The sequence below is a fragment of the Cuculus canorus genome, chromosome 5 (assembly GCF_017976375.1).
Source record: "Cuculus canorus isolate bCucCan1 chromosome 5, bCucCan1.pri, whole genome shotgun sequence".
Lineage (NCBI taxonomy): Eukaryota > Metazoa > Chordata > Aves > Cuculiformes > Cuculidae > Cuculus > Cuculus canorus.
In genome coordinates, this window is record NC_071405.1 from 65,311,320 (window position 1) to 65,326,673 (window position 15,354).

The 15,354-nt window shown below is 37.0% G+C and overlaps 1 protein-coding gene across 1 annotated transcript in view; it reads right to left on the reverse strand.

Moving 5' to 3' along the window:
* The window catches only part of BAZ1A (bromodomain adjacent to zinc finger domain 1A), a 64,706-nt gene that overhangs the window by 14,474 nt on the left and 34,878 nt on the right, over window positions 1–15,354 (reverse strand). Inside the window, exons 12-21 of the mRNA XM_054067782.1 lie at window positions 14,778–14,924; window positions 11,849–11,944; window positions 11,497–11,721; window positions 10,665–10,830; window positions 10,288–10,401; window positions 8,685–8,809; window positions 6,788–7,396; window positions 3,812–3,975; window positions 3,472–3,626; window positions 818–966 (exon numbers count right to left, since the gene is read on the reverse strand). Coding sequence (XP_053923757.1) covers window positions 818–966; window positions 3,472–3,626; window positions 3,812–3,975; window positions 6,788–7,396; window positions 8,685–8,809; window positions 10,288–10,401; window positions 10,665–10,830; window positions 11,497–11,721; window positions 11,849–11,944; window positions 14,778–14,924 — 1,950 coding nt within the window. The remainder of the gene's footprint in view (window positions 1–817; window positions 967–3,471; window positions 3,627–3,811; window positions 3,976–6,787; window positions 7,397–8,684; window positions 8,810–10,287; window positions 10,402–10,664; window positions 10,831–11,496; window positions 11,722–11,848; window positions 11,945–14,777; window positions 14,925–15,354) is intronic.

The following is a 15,354-nucleotide window of genomic DNA, read 5'->3' on the forward strand; positions in this document are numbered from 1 at the left end:
GAATCTACGGGATCACTGAAAAACAAAGTGACTCTGTGCAGTTTGGACCCTCTCTCACCCACAGAGCTCAGAGGAATTGAAAGAAGAAACGTGTGTTAAAGTTGAGCTACAATTGTGCTTTAGTTTAAATTTTTCTTGCAATCCTGTATTTCCAAGTTTTATGGCATAAATGCAAAACCTGAGGATCTGAAAGTCTGAATGTAAATTCGCACTATGTTTTACTGTAAATATTCTGTTACAGCTGAACAAGGTGATGCAGATAAGCCAGGCCTATATTGCTTCCACAGAAACAACACAGAAAGGGTCACACATTTTTACAACCTAAAAAACACACAAAACAAACTTACATCACTGCATGATACATTGGGCTCAACAGTAATGCTGAATTATGGAGTATTCCCCTAAAAGCTCACTCATTTCTGCCTTACAGTACAGTTTGTCTCCCAATACACCAATATAATTGTAGAGCAACATAAACAAGATCACTGAAATGATCCGGGTAAAACAGGCATGTATTTAAAAGTAAAACATGCTGTTAATTATTACATGTAATTCAGGTCAAGTGGAATAAGAAGACAAATATTGATATATCCTCACAAAACTTATAAACTGACAATCTAACGTTTTTAAATTTTAGTGGTACATAGCAATAGGTTAATTATCTATTCTTCTCACTAACACGATGTCCCTTTGGAGCATCCAGTCACAGAAGAAGCAAGTGGGCTGGGGATACGCGCATGTTTTTTGGGGGTTGGTTTGTTTGTTACAGGATCCTACACAGAACTGGAGACATACAGTTTGAATTCTGAAAGCTTACCAAGAGGCGCTTTGAGAAACCTGCGCTCAATTCCTTGTTCTATCTGAAGCAGCGCAGATGCCAAGTAATGGACCACATTATTGACCGGCTGAGGAGTACTTGTACTTGTTGATGCAGCACTTGGAGCTTCAGTTTTTAACCCAACGAGTCTAGAACAGAAATGCAGGGGTTTTTTTAACTATACTTTGAATTTAACACCATAGATATTTGTACAGGTCTGTATTTATAACAGATTTTTATTTTCACTTAATTTACACTTATGGACATGAACAGATACTGCACAAATATGATTAGTTATCTCAGTTCTCAAGTTTGCTTAATTAGTGTGGTTAATCTAGATAAGTCATCTTTACGTCACAACTTTATCAAAATTTCAAGGACTGTAATTGACCAAATTTCAGTACAATTATTAAGATTTCTGGACGATTTGACGCAACGTCCATCAGCCAGTTTGAGAGATTTCTGTGGAGCACAGCTCCAAGCAAGTCTTCAGTGAAAACACTTCTGCTAGTGAAGGGTAGCCTTCCACAAAACTTCCATCTGCAGAAGTTCAACTACACATAGTCCCACAATTAGTAAGTTTTTTTTAAAATGTAAATAAATTAAATAAAACCAGAAAGTAATTTTAGAACGATAAATAGAAAATTGTTTAACTTGTACATTCTCATCTTTTGAGGATTTTTCTATTCTATTTCTATACTATTTCTTCATGTAAGGAGGGAAAAAAGAGGGTGGGTTTCCAATAGAACAGCCTTCTTTGACTGAAGACTAAGTAATCTTTTCAAAACGTAGTTAATGTTTGTGCTTCTGGAAGATTAAGTATAGTGTAGGAAAGCAACTCCCACTAATAAAAATAAAATTCAATTTCTACTTAGGGTTTATTAAAAAAAAAATCACTAATTAAGACTGTCTGGATTCTGCTTTATTCTGGTGAACGAGTAATAACGTCTTTGGTTGTCCCTGTTCTTTTTTTCACACTTAAGAGCTGTTCATTGTATTCTGCAGTCATACGCATTTCAAGAGCCTGAAAGCAAACAGGAAAAAAGCTCCATAGTTATTTACATTTCACTATTCAAACTCTCAGGTCTTAATGAGATGTCACTTGCTCCGAGGTGGATAGAAAGCCCAGCATCAAAAGCAATCTGTCACATGATTTCAGAATCCCATCGTCTCTGTTTTAATATGCAAGACTTCATTAAAGTAGACTGTTTTTCAGGAACTTTGATGGAGTCACTATCAAATGGAAAATAAATGAAGCAACAAGCTTCTGCAGCTGAATTAAGGCCTGGCAATGGAGCAAGTGCCCCAGGTAACTGGAGACAGAAAAATTTTAGTGCCTTAATTAAGACAGTGGAAAATTTCTAGGTTGCAGTTTCCAGAAAGCAAATTTCTATGCATTGTGTAATTAATAGAAAGAAGGACAACCCTATCCATTTTACACATTTGGATCTGAAGGGCAGTCTTATATGAAAATACTAATTCAGCAAACTGAAATGAAACAGGAAAAACCTTACGAGAACTTTAAATTCCTATATCCAGCACAGCATTCAAGAGTTCATCTGAAATACAGCTTTCACAGATCTCTAATTGCAGAAAAAGTCATAGAAAACTTAAGGAAGCACTTAAGTGATCAGTGATCACCTCCAATTAAATCTTTTTTCCTGCAATATTTCAACATTCCCATCCCATCAAGGCATACAATTTTATATGCATGAAGTAAATTAAGCTACATCTTTATTTCTGAAAAGTATGTAACTTCTAAGAATTAAATATTTATGCAACCCGCTGCAGGTGGACGTGCTTTAGCAGGGGGTTGGACTGCGTGATCTCCAGAGGCCCCTTTCAACCCCAACCATTCTGTGAAGTCTTCACAGTTTCTATAGTTTGATTCACAAACACCAATATACCGTAGAGCCCCACCTCCACCTCAAACGTTTGTTTAAACAACAAATAAACTCAACAAAACACTTTTACGGTTGTAACACTACATGATTTGAGGCTTCCTCTCTATCGCTGTGTTGCAGGCTGCTCTACAGAAGGATCATCATTCATAAAGTTGTAAGATTATATCTCTCTCTTGCTGCGGTGCTAAAGGTTAACTCGGACCACAGCTGCTCTGATGGTTCTTACTGTGACTCATGAAGAGGTACATTGGCCAGTTCAACCAGCAATTTGTTACTAATACCATTTTCTCTTTTAAACATTCCTACTCTTCCCACTCTTCCCTTTTAAACACTCCTACTCATTCCACAAAGTGGGGGAGGTTTTTTGGTTGGTTGAGGGTTTTTTTTTTGTTTGGTTTTCATTTTGTCTTTTTCCCTTCTGGAAAACAAAACAGAAGTTGCCAGGCTAATTTTTTCTCTGCATTTTAAATTATTTTAAAATTAATTCACTTATTCCATATTTGACAATTAATGCTCAACTTGAGCAGTGTAACATCTGAATAGCAAAAGCTGTAAAAATCGGTGTCTTAAGTCTTATAGAACAATGCCTATTGAAAACAAAGAGCAATGCAAAAATCTCACATTTTACCATGCAAAAATTCAAAAATACCTTCCAAAGAATTGAGGGGCAAAAACAATTTGAAGGGTAAAACCACCAGAGCTGTGTTATAAAACTCACTGGGAAAAAATTATTAAAACCACAGCTCTTACCTGTCTTTCACAATAAACTTATCTTGATCATCAGTTTCCATTTCTTCAGCTTCTTCATTCACAGTTTTAATTATACCATTTTCTTTGTTTTCATCATTCAGGAACTCATACCGCCCATGTTCTAAGGCTGCTCTCCAAGACTGTCTGTCTGTGACCTGAAGCAAACATACAAATTTGAAGTTTCTAAAGAATCAAAGGCCACAAATTTTTAGTGCCAATTACTGTCTACACTTACTTTAATTATGCTTTCAGTAAAACCCACAGCAAGCAAGAGTTCTCATTTACGCTACAGACTCGACGGCACCACCACGCTCCAAGGTGTGCTACAATTCACATATACCTTAATCGCCCCCAGGGTTCCTTGGTAGATTCTGTCTTCAATGTCCAAAAGGAAGTCTCTAAGTCTCAGTTCAAGCTGCTTCTCTGCAGATACATGAGATCCATCATGGGCATTCTGCATCCTTCCCCGTCCTGAGGGAGGTCTGATGTCAATTTGAGGTTTGTCTGCAAGAATACCAAATAGCTTCGTGTTAGTGGATTTTGGTCCTTGGGGTAGGCACTAGTGGAGAGAACAAAGGTAGTACAAGGGCTGAACAAACTAAAACACATTAGTTCAAAACTCCCTTCCTGTAGCAATATTTGCCAACACCTACATCTCTACGCCAACTAAGGCATCTGATCCAACAGAGTGGAGTCTACTTTTAAGGGGAGACCTATAGATGAGTATCCACTCATCCCAACACTCAGGATGAGCAATTCTTGTCAATTTAAAAGCCATTCTTTTGACTTTAAATGCTTTCTAAAGTGGTAAATAATCAACAGCTTTAAGTGCAAGGAGCTAAAACATCAAGAAAAGTCACATTTCCAGTCTTTTCAGCATTTGATGGCAATAGCTTTACAGATTTCCTCAGTTTCCTTTCCTGCATGCACCTTTAGCACAGCAACAGTTAAAACAAGCATGTGCAGTAGACAATTGCAAAAACTAACAGAACAAGATATAATTCCACTTCAAACCCTAACTTTAAAACAAAGCAAACAGATAAAGACGACACAGGCACAGACTAGACTGTCCTCTAATTAAAGGCGAGGAAAAAAAAAGGAACAAGACAGTAAGATAATTTACAAAAAGAAACAGTCAATGACGAGTTGTCAAGCAAAAACCTCTTCATGAGAGAACTGAAAATTCATGCAAAAGCTCAAAAGCCACAGGAAAGAGCTAAAAGTATGCCCAGATCCTCAATTAGTGCTTGCAAAACTGCAATCGTTTTTGTTCACAGGATTTACCTCAAGTCCTTTGAGTGCAGTGATGAGGAGGTAAATGCAAGAACTTAGAGGTTTTTAATAAAAAAAACACTATAAAGACGTTGTTAAGGAAGTATGAGATTAATTTCTGAGACACTCTCAATTGCAGAAATAATTCCCTGTATCTGAAAGTAACTATGCAAATATTCTCAAAATGCATACCGGCATGTTCCCATGTCTGAATCTGGGAAATGTCAGTTTTGGTTTAAAAAAATAATAATAATTAATTGTTTCTCAAGCAAAACTGAAACAGTAGCCATTGGCTTGCAAATAATTGATGAAAATTTAATGGATACTGGAATAAAACCGAGTCATAGCACTCATCAATTTTATTTCCATGCTCTTTTGAGTGGGAATTGGAAAAGGAAGAAGGGCAGTCTACAGCACAAGAGAATCACGGAGTAGTTCTCACTTTTCTTGGAAGTCATTTGAGCGAAGGCAATAGGGCAGCAGCTCCACTGCAGTAAAGCTCCCTCTGAAGTGAGCTACCCCGTGGCCACTCTTCACTGCTTATCACAGAAAGGAGGCAGCATTGCTATTGGACCAATGCATTTGGATTTTCTGGATCTAAATATTAAAGCAAAGCTCAAAGCTGACTTTTTTTTTTTCTTTAAATCAATGTTATTCTACCATTACGACATAGAAAGAAAAGAAGAACCTACGACTGTGGAAATCAAGTTGCTTCAAGGCAGAAAGCAACACACAAAATACAGATAAGGGAGGAGCAACTAGGAAAATAAGGAACCACACACACAAACAGAAATACATCAGAAAATTATAGATATTTTCTCACCAAAACCCACAAACATCACCATAAGGCCTCCAAATAAAGCTTAATAACTACACAGGAACTCTGCGCTGTGCTAGTTTCCACCAAAAGGAACAGCAGCCTGGTTATGGATTTAGTATCTGATGCGTTCAAAACATGCCCTGACATACACATCGCGGTGAAGCAGTAAATAGGTTCTTCCCTTGCCCCAACATAGGTAACTTGAAATCCTCACAGTAATTTGGCATAATTCAAAACAAAATGCAATTTCTTAAGCATCATCTTAAGAAGCTTCATTTTGGTAACATCCTCTACCCACCAATACACCACAAACAAGCCAGCTGCAAGCTTGTGTAGGCAGGGTTTTATCAGTGATTGGAGTTAATACTTTGCCAATACATGGCAAAATACTTGGCTAGGAGAAAAGTGAAAAAAAAAAAACCCACTAAATCCAAGGTCTAGGACGGTTTTAAGTACACTCCTATGTATTGAAACCCATAAAACCAATACTGCTTTGCAGATGTCTCTGCCTCCTGTAGTGAGCCTCTGCCAAAAGAGGGAAAACAACAAAAAAACCCAAACATGGAGAAAAATAGTATCACCGAATCCACTGCACTGAGCTTAACCCACATAACCAACATAGCTACATGCCTCTTCTTCTCAAATGTTTTAGTATGACCCTGTAACATGCTATCATTACTGACCTACTGTGAACAAGGGAAAGGCTTTTAAAGAATTTCATGCATTACATATAATGTTATAAACGAAAATTTCCTACTCAACAAATCAAACAGTAATTGCCTCCCTTTGTGATGTTTCTGCCTCCAGTGCCACATCTTATGCATCCTTTCACCATACTGGAAATAAGGACATCAGATGACCAATATTATGATTTACCTTTAGCAGATACGAATATTTATTCCTCACTTATCCTTTCTGTAAAGCTCAAATTGCTCCCTAAAGATGTTTGCTTAAAAGCCAATCCATTTTACTAAGCAGTGAAGTAACACAAAAAATAAAATATTGCTTTTTTTAAGCATAAAACGCCAAAAAACACCACAAAATTCCATTAGGAAAAAATAAAGGAAAAAAAAAATCAAACCTGCTTTCCATAGAATGAAACAACGTTTAAGAATTATTCTTATTTCTCAGAAATTACAACTGAAAGAGAATTAGAGGTTTCTAGAATATTATACAACAATTACAGCTGTGGAAGCAAATCAAGATCAGGAATCTTTCATTTACCTGGAATATGGAATTTTTCCACAGGAAAACTGCTTAGTTGTTCATATATTCTACTTTTCTCTTGTAAAAGAGTTTCTTTTAAGGCACTCTCCCTATGTCCTCGGGAATTGAGAGCCTCTATGAGTTGGTCCAGTTGTTCCCGAGAATTGTAAAAGCACCAACGGTTTGGTTTATATACTGGCCTTGGCACCTCTACAACAACACTGGCATGTGAATCTTGGTCAACATTGGAGGTAGATTCAGAGGATTTCAAAGACTCTCCAGTTTTACTGAATACCTGAGGTTCATTTGTGCAAGACTGTACACTATTCTGAAAGGAAGAGGTTCGAGGCAACAACATGTCTTCTGTAAGACCAGAATAGTCCTCTTCTATAAACAGTCCAGGAACAGAAGGGAAAATCCAGTAGCGTCGGTACAGACGGTCACGACCCAATGGGGTGATATTTGTGCAGGCTGTTGCATTCTGAATCTTTTCTAGTAGTTCCTTCTCTTTCTTTTGTTGCTCCTGTTTTAAAGCTTCTTTGCCTTCAGCAGTAAGAGGTTCACTCTTTTCACATGTGGTCTCTTCTTGTCTTGTAAATTCTTTGTATCCATTTTTCCCTCTTCTTCCTAAAAGTTAAAGGAAGAAGAATGATAGTTACCCAAAAACTTGAGTAAAGGGTGGGTTTTGGTTCTGTCCCTTTCTGATTGTCTAAACTTACACTGTCAAGGGCCACCAGCTCAGTCAAGAAACAGTACTAGTTGTATAAAAGAAAAATAAAAGTGATTAACTCCCTTCCCTCAATAAAGGGGAAGGCATCTTTAGGGTACTTCCACTTTACAGAAACTAGATCGAAGTGTCATTTACTGGCATTGTCATTTTTAACACCACTAAAAAACCCCAAATATTAAGAACTTAAAAGTGTGTTATCAAAATACCTTATCATAATGTAGTAAAAGTCTAGCAATTTCACTATTGAATACAAACTATGTTCTGGACTAAATTTATCCTACTCAAAACGATAAATTTAAACTCCCATAAAGACCTCAAGCAAAACCAGAATCCCTAAACAAGCTTTTATTTTAAAATTCAGTCAAGCTTCTTTATTTTATTTTTGTTTTAATAGATATATTAACATTTTTTCCCCTTAACTTGTACCAGCTGAAAATACTCCAGTTTACATCTTAGTTTCCCAAAGAATCGGGTCCTGACTGTTATCTAGAAAAGTACATCTTGTAATTAACACACGCAATGGTAAAAGATGCTGTCGGGAATTAATATCTACCAATTTCTAGGGTGAAAAGCCAGCAACAATGCATCCTCCTCTGGCAATATCCATGTTTAGTCACCAGCAGCAGGCTGTACCATTTACTGCACCACAGCTCCTACTAGCACACCACTAAGGAAATTAAATCCGGGATAAAGCTGGTTGTTTTCTTGTATAGAAAGCATGCTGCATCATTAACAAAGGCAAACTAAACCAAATCGTTCAATCTAATATTTTCTTTTAAATTACCTGTTGTTTTTGCAGCTTTCTAATAGTAAGAATCAAACCCACACCATACTGTATGAGATGAGAGTCCTATAATTCCTTGAGTGCACTACTCATAGCTGTAATGGTTTGTGAGGCAACAGAATTCAGGGTTTTTTTAGACAAAAAGAGGAATCCAGACAGCAAGTATAAAAAATAATATGAAACAGAAATGTGAAAGAGTGTACAGCTGACTCCTAGAACTATATCAAGCCAGCACAGTGCACCTGATCATGTTTGGGTTTAGGTTGGTTTTTGTTTGTTTGTTTTTCTTTTCTTTCTTCTCCTTTTAAAATTTACAGAAAAGATTAAAACTTTATACCAAGTGCAGAGATACACGTGCGTGCATACGTTTACACAAATGAACAGATACATAAATTTGCTACCTCTTGCTCGTTTTTTGTTTGGTCCCAGCTCTTCTTCATCCTCTGTTACTGTGTCCATGTCTTGCTCTTTAGGTTCAACTTCTTTGCTCTCTGTACTAGTATCAAGGTCTTCCCGTTCCTCCTCCCTGACAGTAAGATAAACAAAAGGTGACTAACTGACCAACCATGTATTAAAAGCTGAACAGAAGGAAAACCAAAAAAGTACACAACACAATATGGCATCTTCAACACAAACAATATATTCCCCCGGAATTATTTAAGTTAATAGAAGACTTATAATGCTTTTTATAAAATATACTTTAAGTCATAGAATACACTAAAATTCCGAAGAAGCTCACTGATCTGTAAATGGAAAGTTTCATATTAAAGACTAAAACCTCCTCTTTGGTATTCACTCGTTCATTTGAAAAGTGTCATTACAATCACATCCTTTTTGGAAACATGTTAGCGTACATAGTTCTACCAACCTCAATTTTTTTTTTTCATGACAAAAGAAATGCTTCCTCATCAAAATGTTTACTATTTTATAAAATACTTATTACACATTTTTCCCTTATTGACCAAATATAAATAAATTCTACATGCAAGCACTAGAGAATAACTTTTTTTTTTTCCTAATTATAGTTTCAAAAATGCAGCACAAATGTTTTTGGGCCATGCTCACCTTCTGCAAGTTTAATTTACCTAATTCCTACATCCAAGGTAAAGATATCTTTACCAGGTAAAGATTTAGTGCTATATATACACTTAGCTGTTTGTGGAATCCTATACAGCTACATGTATATGAATCCTACCAACTCATACCACATAGTTTTATTAATAGAATAAAGCCTCTTGGTTTTAAGAAAATCACCTGGGACAGCAGGGCAATTTTTTTTTTAAACTGCTATTAAATCTGATTTATGAGCTGTTATGTGAGGTCAGTATTATCTATCCTGGACAAGACCTATTCCTCAAATTCGAAAGTGAACTGGAATGCTCTATTATGAAGATATTCATAAATATTAAATCAATGGAAGACAAAGCAATGCAGAAAAATAGATTTTACAGGTGTCTCTTGTCAGTAGCTAAAACAGTCAAGCTTTCAATAGAATCATAGAATAGTTGGGTTGGAAGGGACCTTAAAGATCATCCAGTTCCAACCCCACTGAATGGGTAGGGTCATCCCAGTGGCTCAGGCTGCCCAAGGCCCATCCAACCTGGCCTGGAACACCTCCAGGGATGGGGCAGCCACAGCTTCCCTGGGCAACCTGGGCCAGTGTCTCACCACTCTCATCGTGAAGAAATTCCTCCTTATGTCTAGTCTAAATCTGCCCCTCTGCAGTTTATAACCATTCCCCCTAGTCTTATCACTATCAGACTTTGTAAACCATCCCTCCCCAGCTTTCTTGCAGGCCCTCTTCAGGTACTGGATAAAATTATTTTCATAGAGCAATTCTACAGCACTAGCAAGAAAAATAAAATTAACATTACAGTCTATACACTTGAACTAAAAATCTAATTTTGTATATTATCAGGTCAATGAAAACCAGACAGGCAAGGTCTGGCCCCATAACTGAAAAGTGCTATATCACACGAATCACAGTAACACCACGTATCATACCCAATAGATACTTCTGCAGTAGGATTTCTTTGCTCCTCTTCCTTCAGCTTATCTTGTTTCTCTTTCATTTTTAACTCTTGTTCTTTTAACCTTTCTTCTTTCCTTTTACGTATCCTAATAATAAGCACAATAAAGAAAAGCAGTTGCAATTAATCTAGTGTCCGATCTGGCCACACTTTTCTTCTACAACATCACCTAAAAAATAGCAGTAACGTGGGAAAGCACAATGTTTAGCACTTCCAAGTTTCACTCCTGTCTAGTGCGTCAAGAAACCAACATGAAACACAAACACTAGTATTATTTCTATTGTCTTTCACAATCAAAGAATCAATCTGATTTGTAGCAACAAAATTTAGTTTTCCATATCCTAGTTTTACCTTGCTGCTGCTGCCTCTCGTTCTTTGCGATGCTGTTCTGCTTTTAATTCTCTGAACTCCTGTTTTGCCTGTCGTAACACATCAACAGAGTCCTCGATGAAATCTCGCGTGGAGACCAGAGTCAGAAGTTTCCCACAGAGGGCATGGAGGATCTTCATCTTTTCTCCTAATAAAATTCAAACTAATGTTTATATTTCATTACACAACTGATAAATACGCCTTACTCTTACACGCTCCAGGATGAAGACTGCTTCTCATTCAAGATAAAGTGAACAGTCAAATATTTGTAGTGCACTAGCTGCACTTGCAAAGAGATATTTCTTGAAATATTTGCTTTGCTCAGAGACAGAAGCCTTAATTTTTAATGTATTAACTTTTTAGCACCAAAATCAAAGAACTAAAATGCAGTATTATCTTCAAAACAGGGATAAATGAACAGTAGATTGTTGGGTTTTTTCCCTTCCATTTCCAAATAACAGACAGAAGACTCAAAACCAGAACAGCAATAAAAAGCATGGGCTGAATCAAATGCTCAGATGCTTCTCCCATGAAGATCCTCTTCTGCAAGGAAAACTTTCATTTTTTCAAATGAGATTTAAAAGCTCAGAAATAATGAGACTGTCCAGCTTTACAATCTCTGACGTGGTGGGACCTGCTTGTGGGGGCCAGGGCATAAGGAGTGGGTGTTGGTCTAGGCGACCTCCAGAATCCCTTTCCAATATAAATTATTCTGTGTTTAGTAAATTCTGGCCGTTATTGATCTGAAGCAGTTACAAAACCGATCACTTCACGAGCAATCTAATCACGTCTAACATTTTTTGTCTGTTATTACCTGGCAACAAATCATACACTGAGGTACTTGAAAGTTTCTTCAAGAGACCAGGATTACTTAATCTCAGCTCCATGCAAGCATCATCAGTAGCATCAAACCCGCCTCGTTTCTGGTAACGGTATTTTGCATTGGCTGATGTTACATCAGCACCTGACGCTAGAATGTGAAGTCTGAGAATCTCAGAAAGAGTGCAGCTATCAAGATCCAGGTTTTTCAAATTGCAGCCTACAGTTGAGAAGAATGAACAGTTATTTTATAGAGACACTTAAACGTATATGAATATTAAAAAGTGCTTTAAAATACATAGCAAAATAAGAATAGTAACAAAACAAAAAGTGAAACCCACACATACCCTGGTGTAACTGGGGCCATGCAGCTGCCAAAGTTGCAACTGCAGACAGTGCAGATTTTGTGGGGTCTGCATCTTCATCCAAAGCCTCTGTTAAATCTTTAAGGAAATAAACACTTTATTCTAGTGCAAATTAAAACTTGTACTGTAGAGGGGAGGAAAGCAAGCCATTTTTTAATAAGTTGCAGACAAAGCAAAAAGAGGGTCAATATTTACAAAGCATAACGTATTCAAAACTCAATTCAATATCCGAATTAATATTTACTTATCTGTATATGCAACTAAAAATCTGACTAAAAGCTACAAACATGCACCACATGCTATACACTGTTCTCCCTTACATATAAGCTGTTAAAGCAACCACAATGCACAAAACATGCACAACAACAACATAAAAGATAGCAAACCCAAATCTGTAAACACACTTGAAAACAAAACTGAGTAACAATGCAAGAACAGCTACTCTTCATTCCCTCATATGAACTGCTATTTCCTATAATTATTTTATTTTTAGGAAAGACCATCCAAACTGATCAGACATTTTGATACTGGTTATTATCATTCACTGTACACTTTTTAATCTTTGACTTAGATATAGCTTTACTGCTCAGCACAAATACAATAACTGAGGCATTACAAAGAAACCACATTTCACCAGAACAGACATCAGCATTTAATAAGGAGCAAACACATTAGCAAACAGACCAGAAAAGCAGGGCAGTAAAAGGGATAAACAGCAAAATTCCTGTTTGTTAGGCAGAAGTTTCCTCAGCACTTACAGGTATTTCTCCAGAGGGCTGACAGAAATTTCTCAGTGTTGTATGCTTTTTCAACAACTTTACTTTATTCGAGTCCAAACCATTAAGCAGCCACCAAGTCAATAAAGACCCACAAATGCAAACCAAGACTACATCAAGAGCAAATCCACAACCGTCTTGTATGATGATTGATATTGTTCGAAAACGGTCTCTCAGATATTGCAAAATTAGCCACTGCAACTCCCCTCTCACTGTATCTGTGTAACGGGGCATCTGTGTAACCAAAAGCCTTCAACCCATGGGGTATTCTGTTGCAGAAACGCTGCCTGTACAGAATTTAAGTGAGCAAACAAGCTGACTAGCACTAGTATGGATAGTTAGAATTGCAAAGCCAAGAACACATAATTCTTTTACAGTAAAGAAGATGCCTAGAAGTTCAAATGCAAGTAAAAGAACAGATAAAGTTTCCTGCCCACAGCTCTTCTAAACTAGAAGGGAAATAGCAGATTTTTGCAACTGCCAGCCCCATATAGTAAAATTAAAACCTGAAAGTTACACCACTTTTTTACCTGATCATTCCTATGAATAAAAGAGAATCTAATCAACTATTTTACAATTACCTGATAATGAAATCCTTGCTTATATGACCTGGGCAATATTCTCAGTTAAAAGATAGAGTTTAATTCAACACTTATTAAAATACAGTCTGTATTTGTAAACACCTTATCAAATCTGTAACTTTATTCAATTAACAACAGCAGCATCTATTGCTGAAGATAGCATCGATGTTTTATATAGAGACATTTTATAGACTGGACATAAGAACAGGCATGGTCTTCAAGCGAGGAATTAAAGGAACCTTCCTGCACCTCACACATCTGTCTTACAGGAGAACAACAGGAAACACTTGACCTCAAATAAGGAGTGCTCTTTTGCTCCTATCTACCTCTGATGAAATAAAGACTAGCAGGAAGAATCAATGTTTCTCCTTTAGACCACATAAACAAAAGGACATACTGATCAACAGCAGTGTGGCGATGGTTGTCTTCCCTTTCCACCAAGCCCTGCAGAAGCCAAATGAACTGGGAGAAGTCCCAGACCACAGATTCAAAACACAGAAGGTACACACAACAGTAACATCTCAAAATATTTTCAAGATTCTGTGACACAATCTGATGCTGCTTTCTACTTCCTCACTGACACCAACACAGTGTTTTGAGAGACCATCACTAGATACTCAACGGGCATAACGCAGTCAGATCAGTTCCCTGACCCACAGCAAAGCTTCATAAATAGCTGAGCTGAGAAAAAACAAAGTAAGGGAGAAACACCTTCCGAAGGGATTAAAAAACGAAATTGTGCAAATGGGATACAGAGATTAATTTAAGTTTGTGTTATGGGCAAACCCTTTGCAAAGCACTCTGTGTAGCATCAGTTGGACCTTACAGGTACAGCACTCTGCAGTATGAGGCTTAGAGCATTCACAGGTCGTGGTCTGAATTGCTGAGCTGCCTGAATACAGGACAAAACCGGCCCGCTAAGGATGAAGACAAATAGATAATGTCCCTGGCCACATGAACTTGGAACAAAACCTGCACTCCTTCAGCCTTAGAGTGAAGGCCAAAGGCGGAGTGACCAAAATCCTTTACTGGAAAAACAGAGACACGGTAGTATCTAGGAGTTGTTGACGCATACTTTTAAGTCTTGAAGGACAATGAATGTAGAATTCCCCATTATAGTTGTGCTGGGGAGTTTTAGTTTTCAATCCAGTTGGGTTCAGAATTTTTTTTGTAATAGCTACAAAGACCTTTGAGAAGATTAAGGAAAATGCCTTGTTTCTTGGCCCTCGGGAGAAACATCTAACAGTGCTGAAGGAGAAGGAAGGTAAAGACCACATCCCCTCATCTCCAAAACATAAGCAAGTGCTGTTAAAATCTTATTATGCTCTGCTGGATACAATTGTAGTAACAATGACCTTGCTTTTTCTCTATTCCCTCAGATCCCACCCTCCAGTTTAAAGCTTTAATTTCAGATAAAAGAAAAAACAAGTCAATTTACATACAATATCCATGCATAATAAGACAAGGTTAAACAAAGGAATGCCAAAAATCATGCAATTTAAAGTTAATTCCAGTAGAATTTCAGTTTTTCAGCAGTAAAATTAAGGAACTGACCTTTGGTCTCAGCATCAGCTATTTGATCTTTGGCCACTTCCTCTTCCTCTTCGGCCATTGCCTGAAAGATGGCAGTCAGGAAGAAAAACAGCAATTCACACAGTGGGCCTTCAGTGTCATTTCCTACAAGAGCTTCCTCTAACACTTCTGTGAATAAAGTTTAAGAAGCGTCACTTTTGCCGCAAAGTTGGAAAATTATTATGTACTGAAGAATGAAAACATTTTTTTTTAACCCTTCAGGTATGCTAATCAAGTTACTTTGCCATAATTTACTATAAATATTCCTAAGGTGATGCTGTTGGAAAGAGTGCTGACAAAACATTTTTTTCTTTATATTTATTTTATTTTTATTATATTATTTTATTTTTATTTTATCTTTATTTTTCCTTTTTATAACTGCAAGAGTAAAACTACAAGTAGACATTTTAACAAGTATATTAACAGTCTCTACATTGAAAATTTTGATTTTATAAACAACGCAAAAGTTGACTGTGAAGAGAAAACTAGATTGTTATGCACATGTAAGCAATGACATATTAGAGCTGTACAGAAAAATTTGTAGCGGTGGTACTTGGGT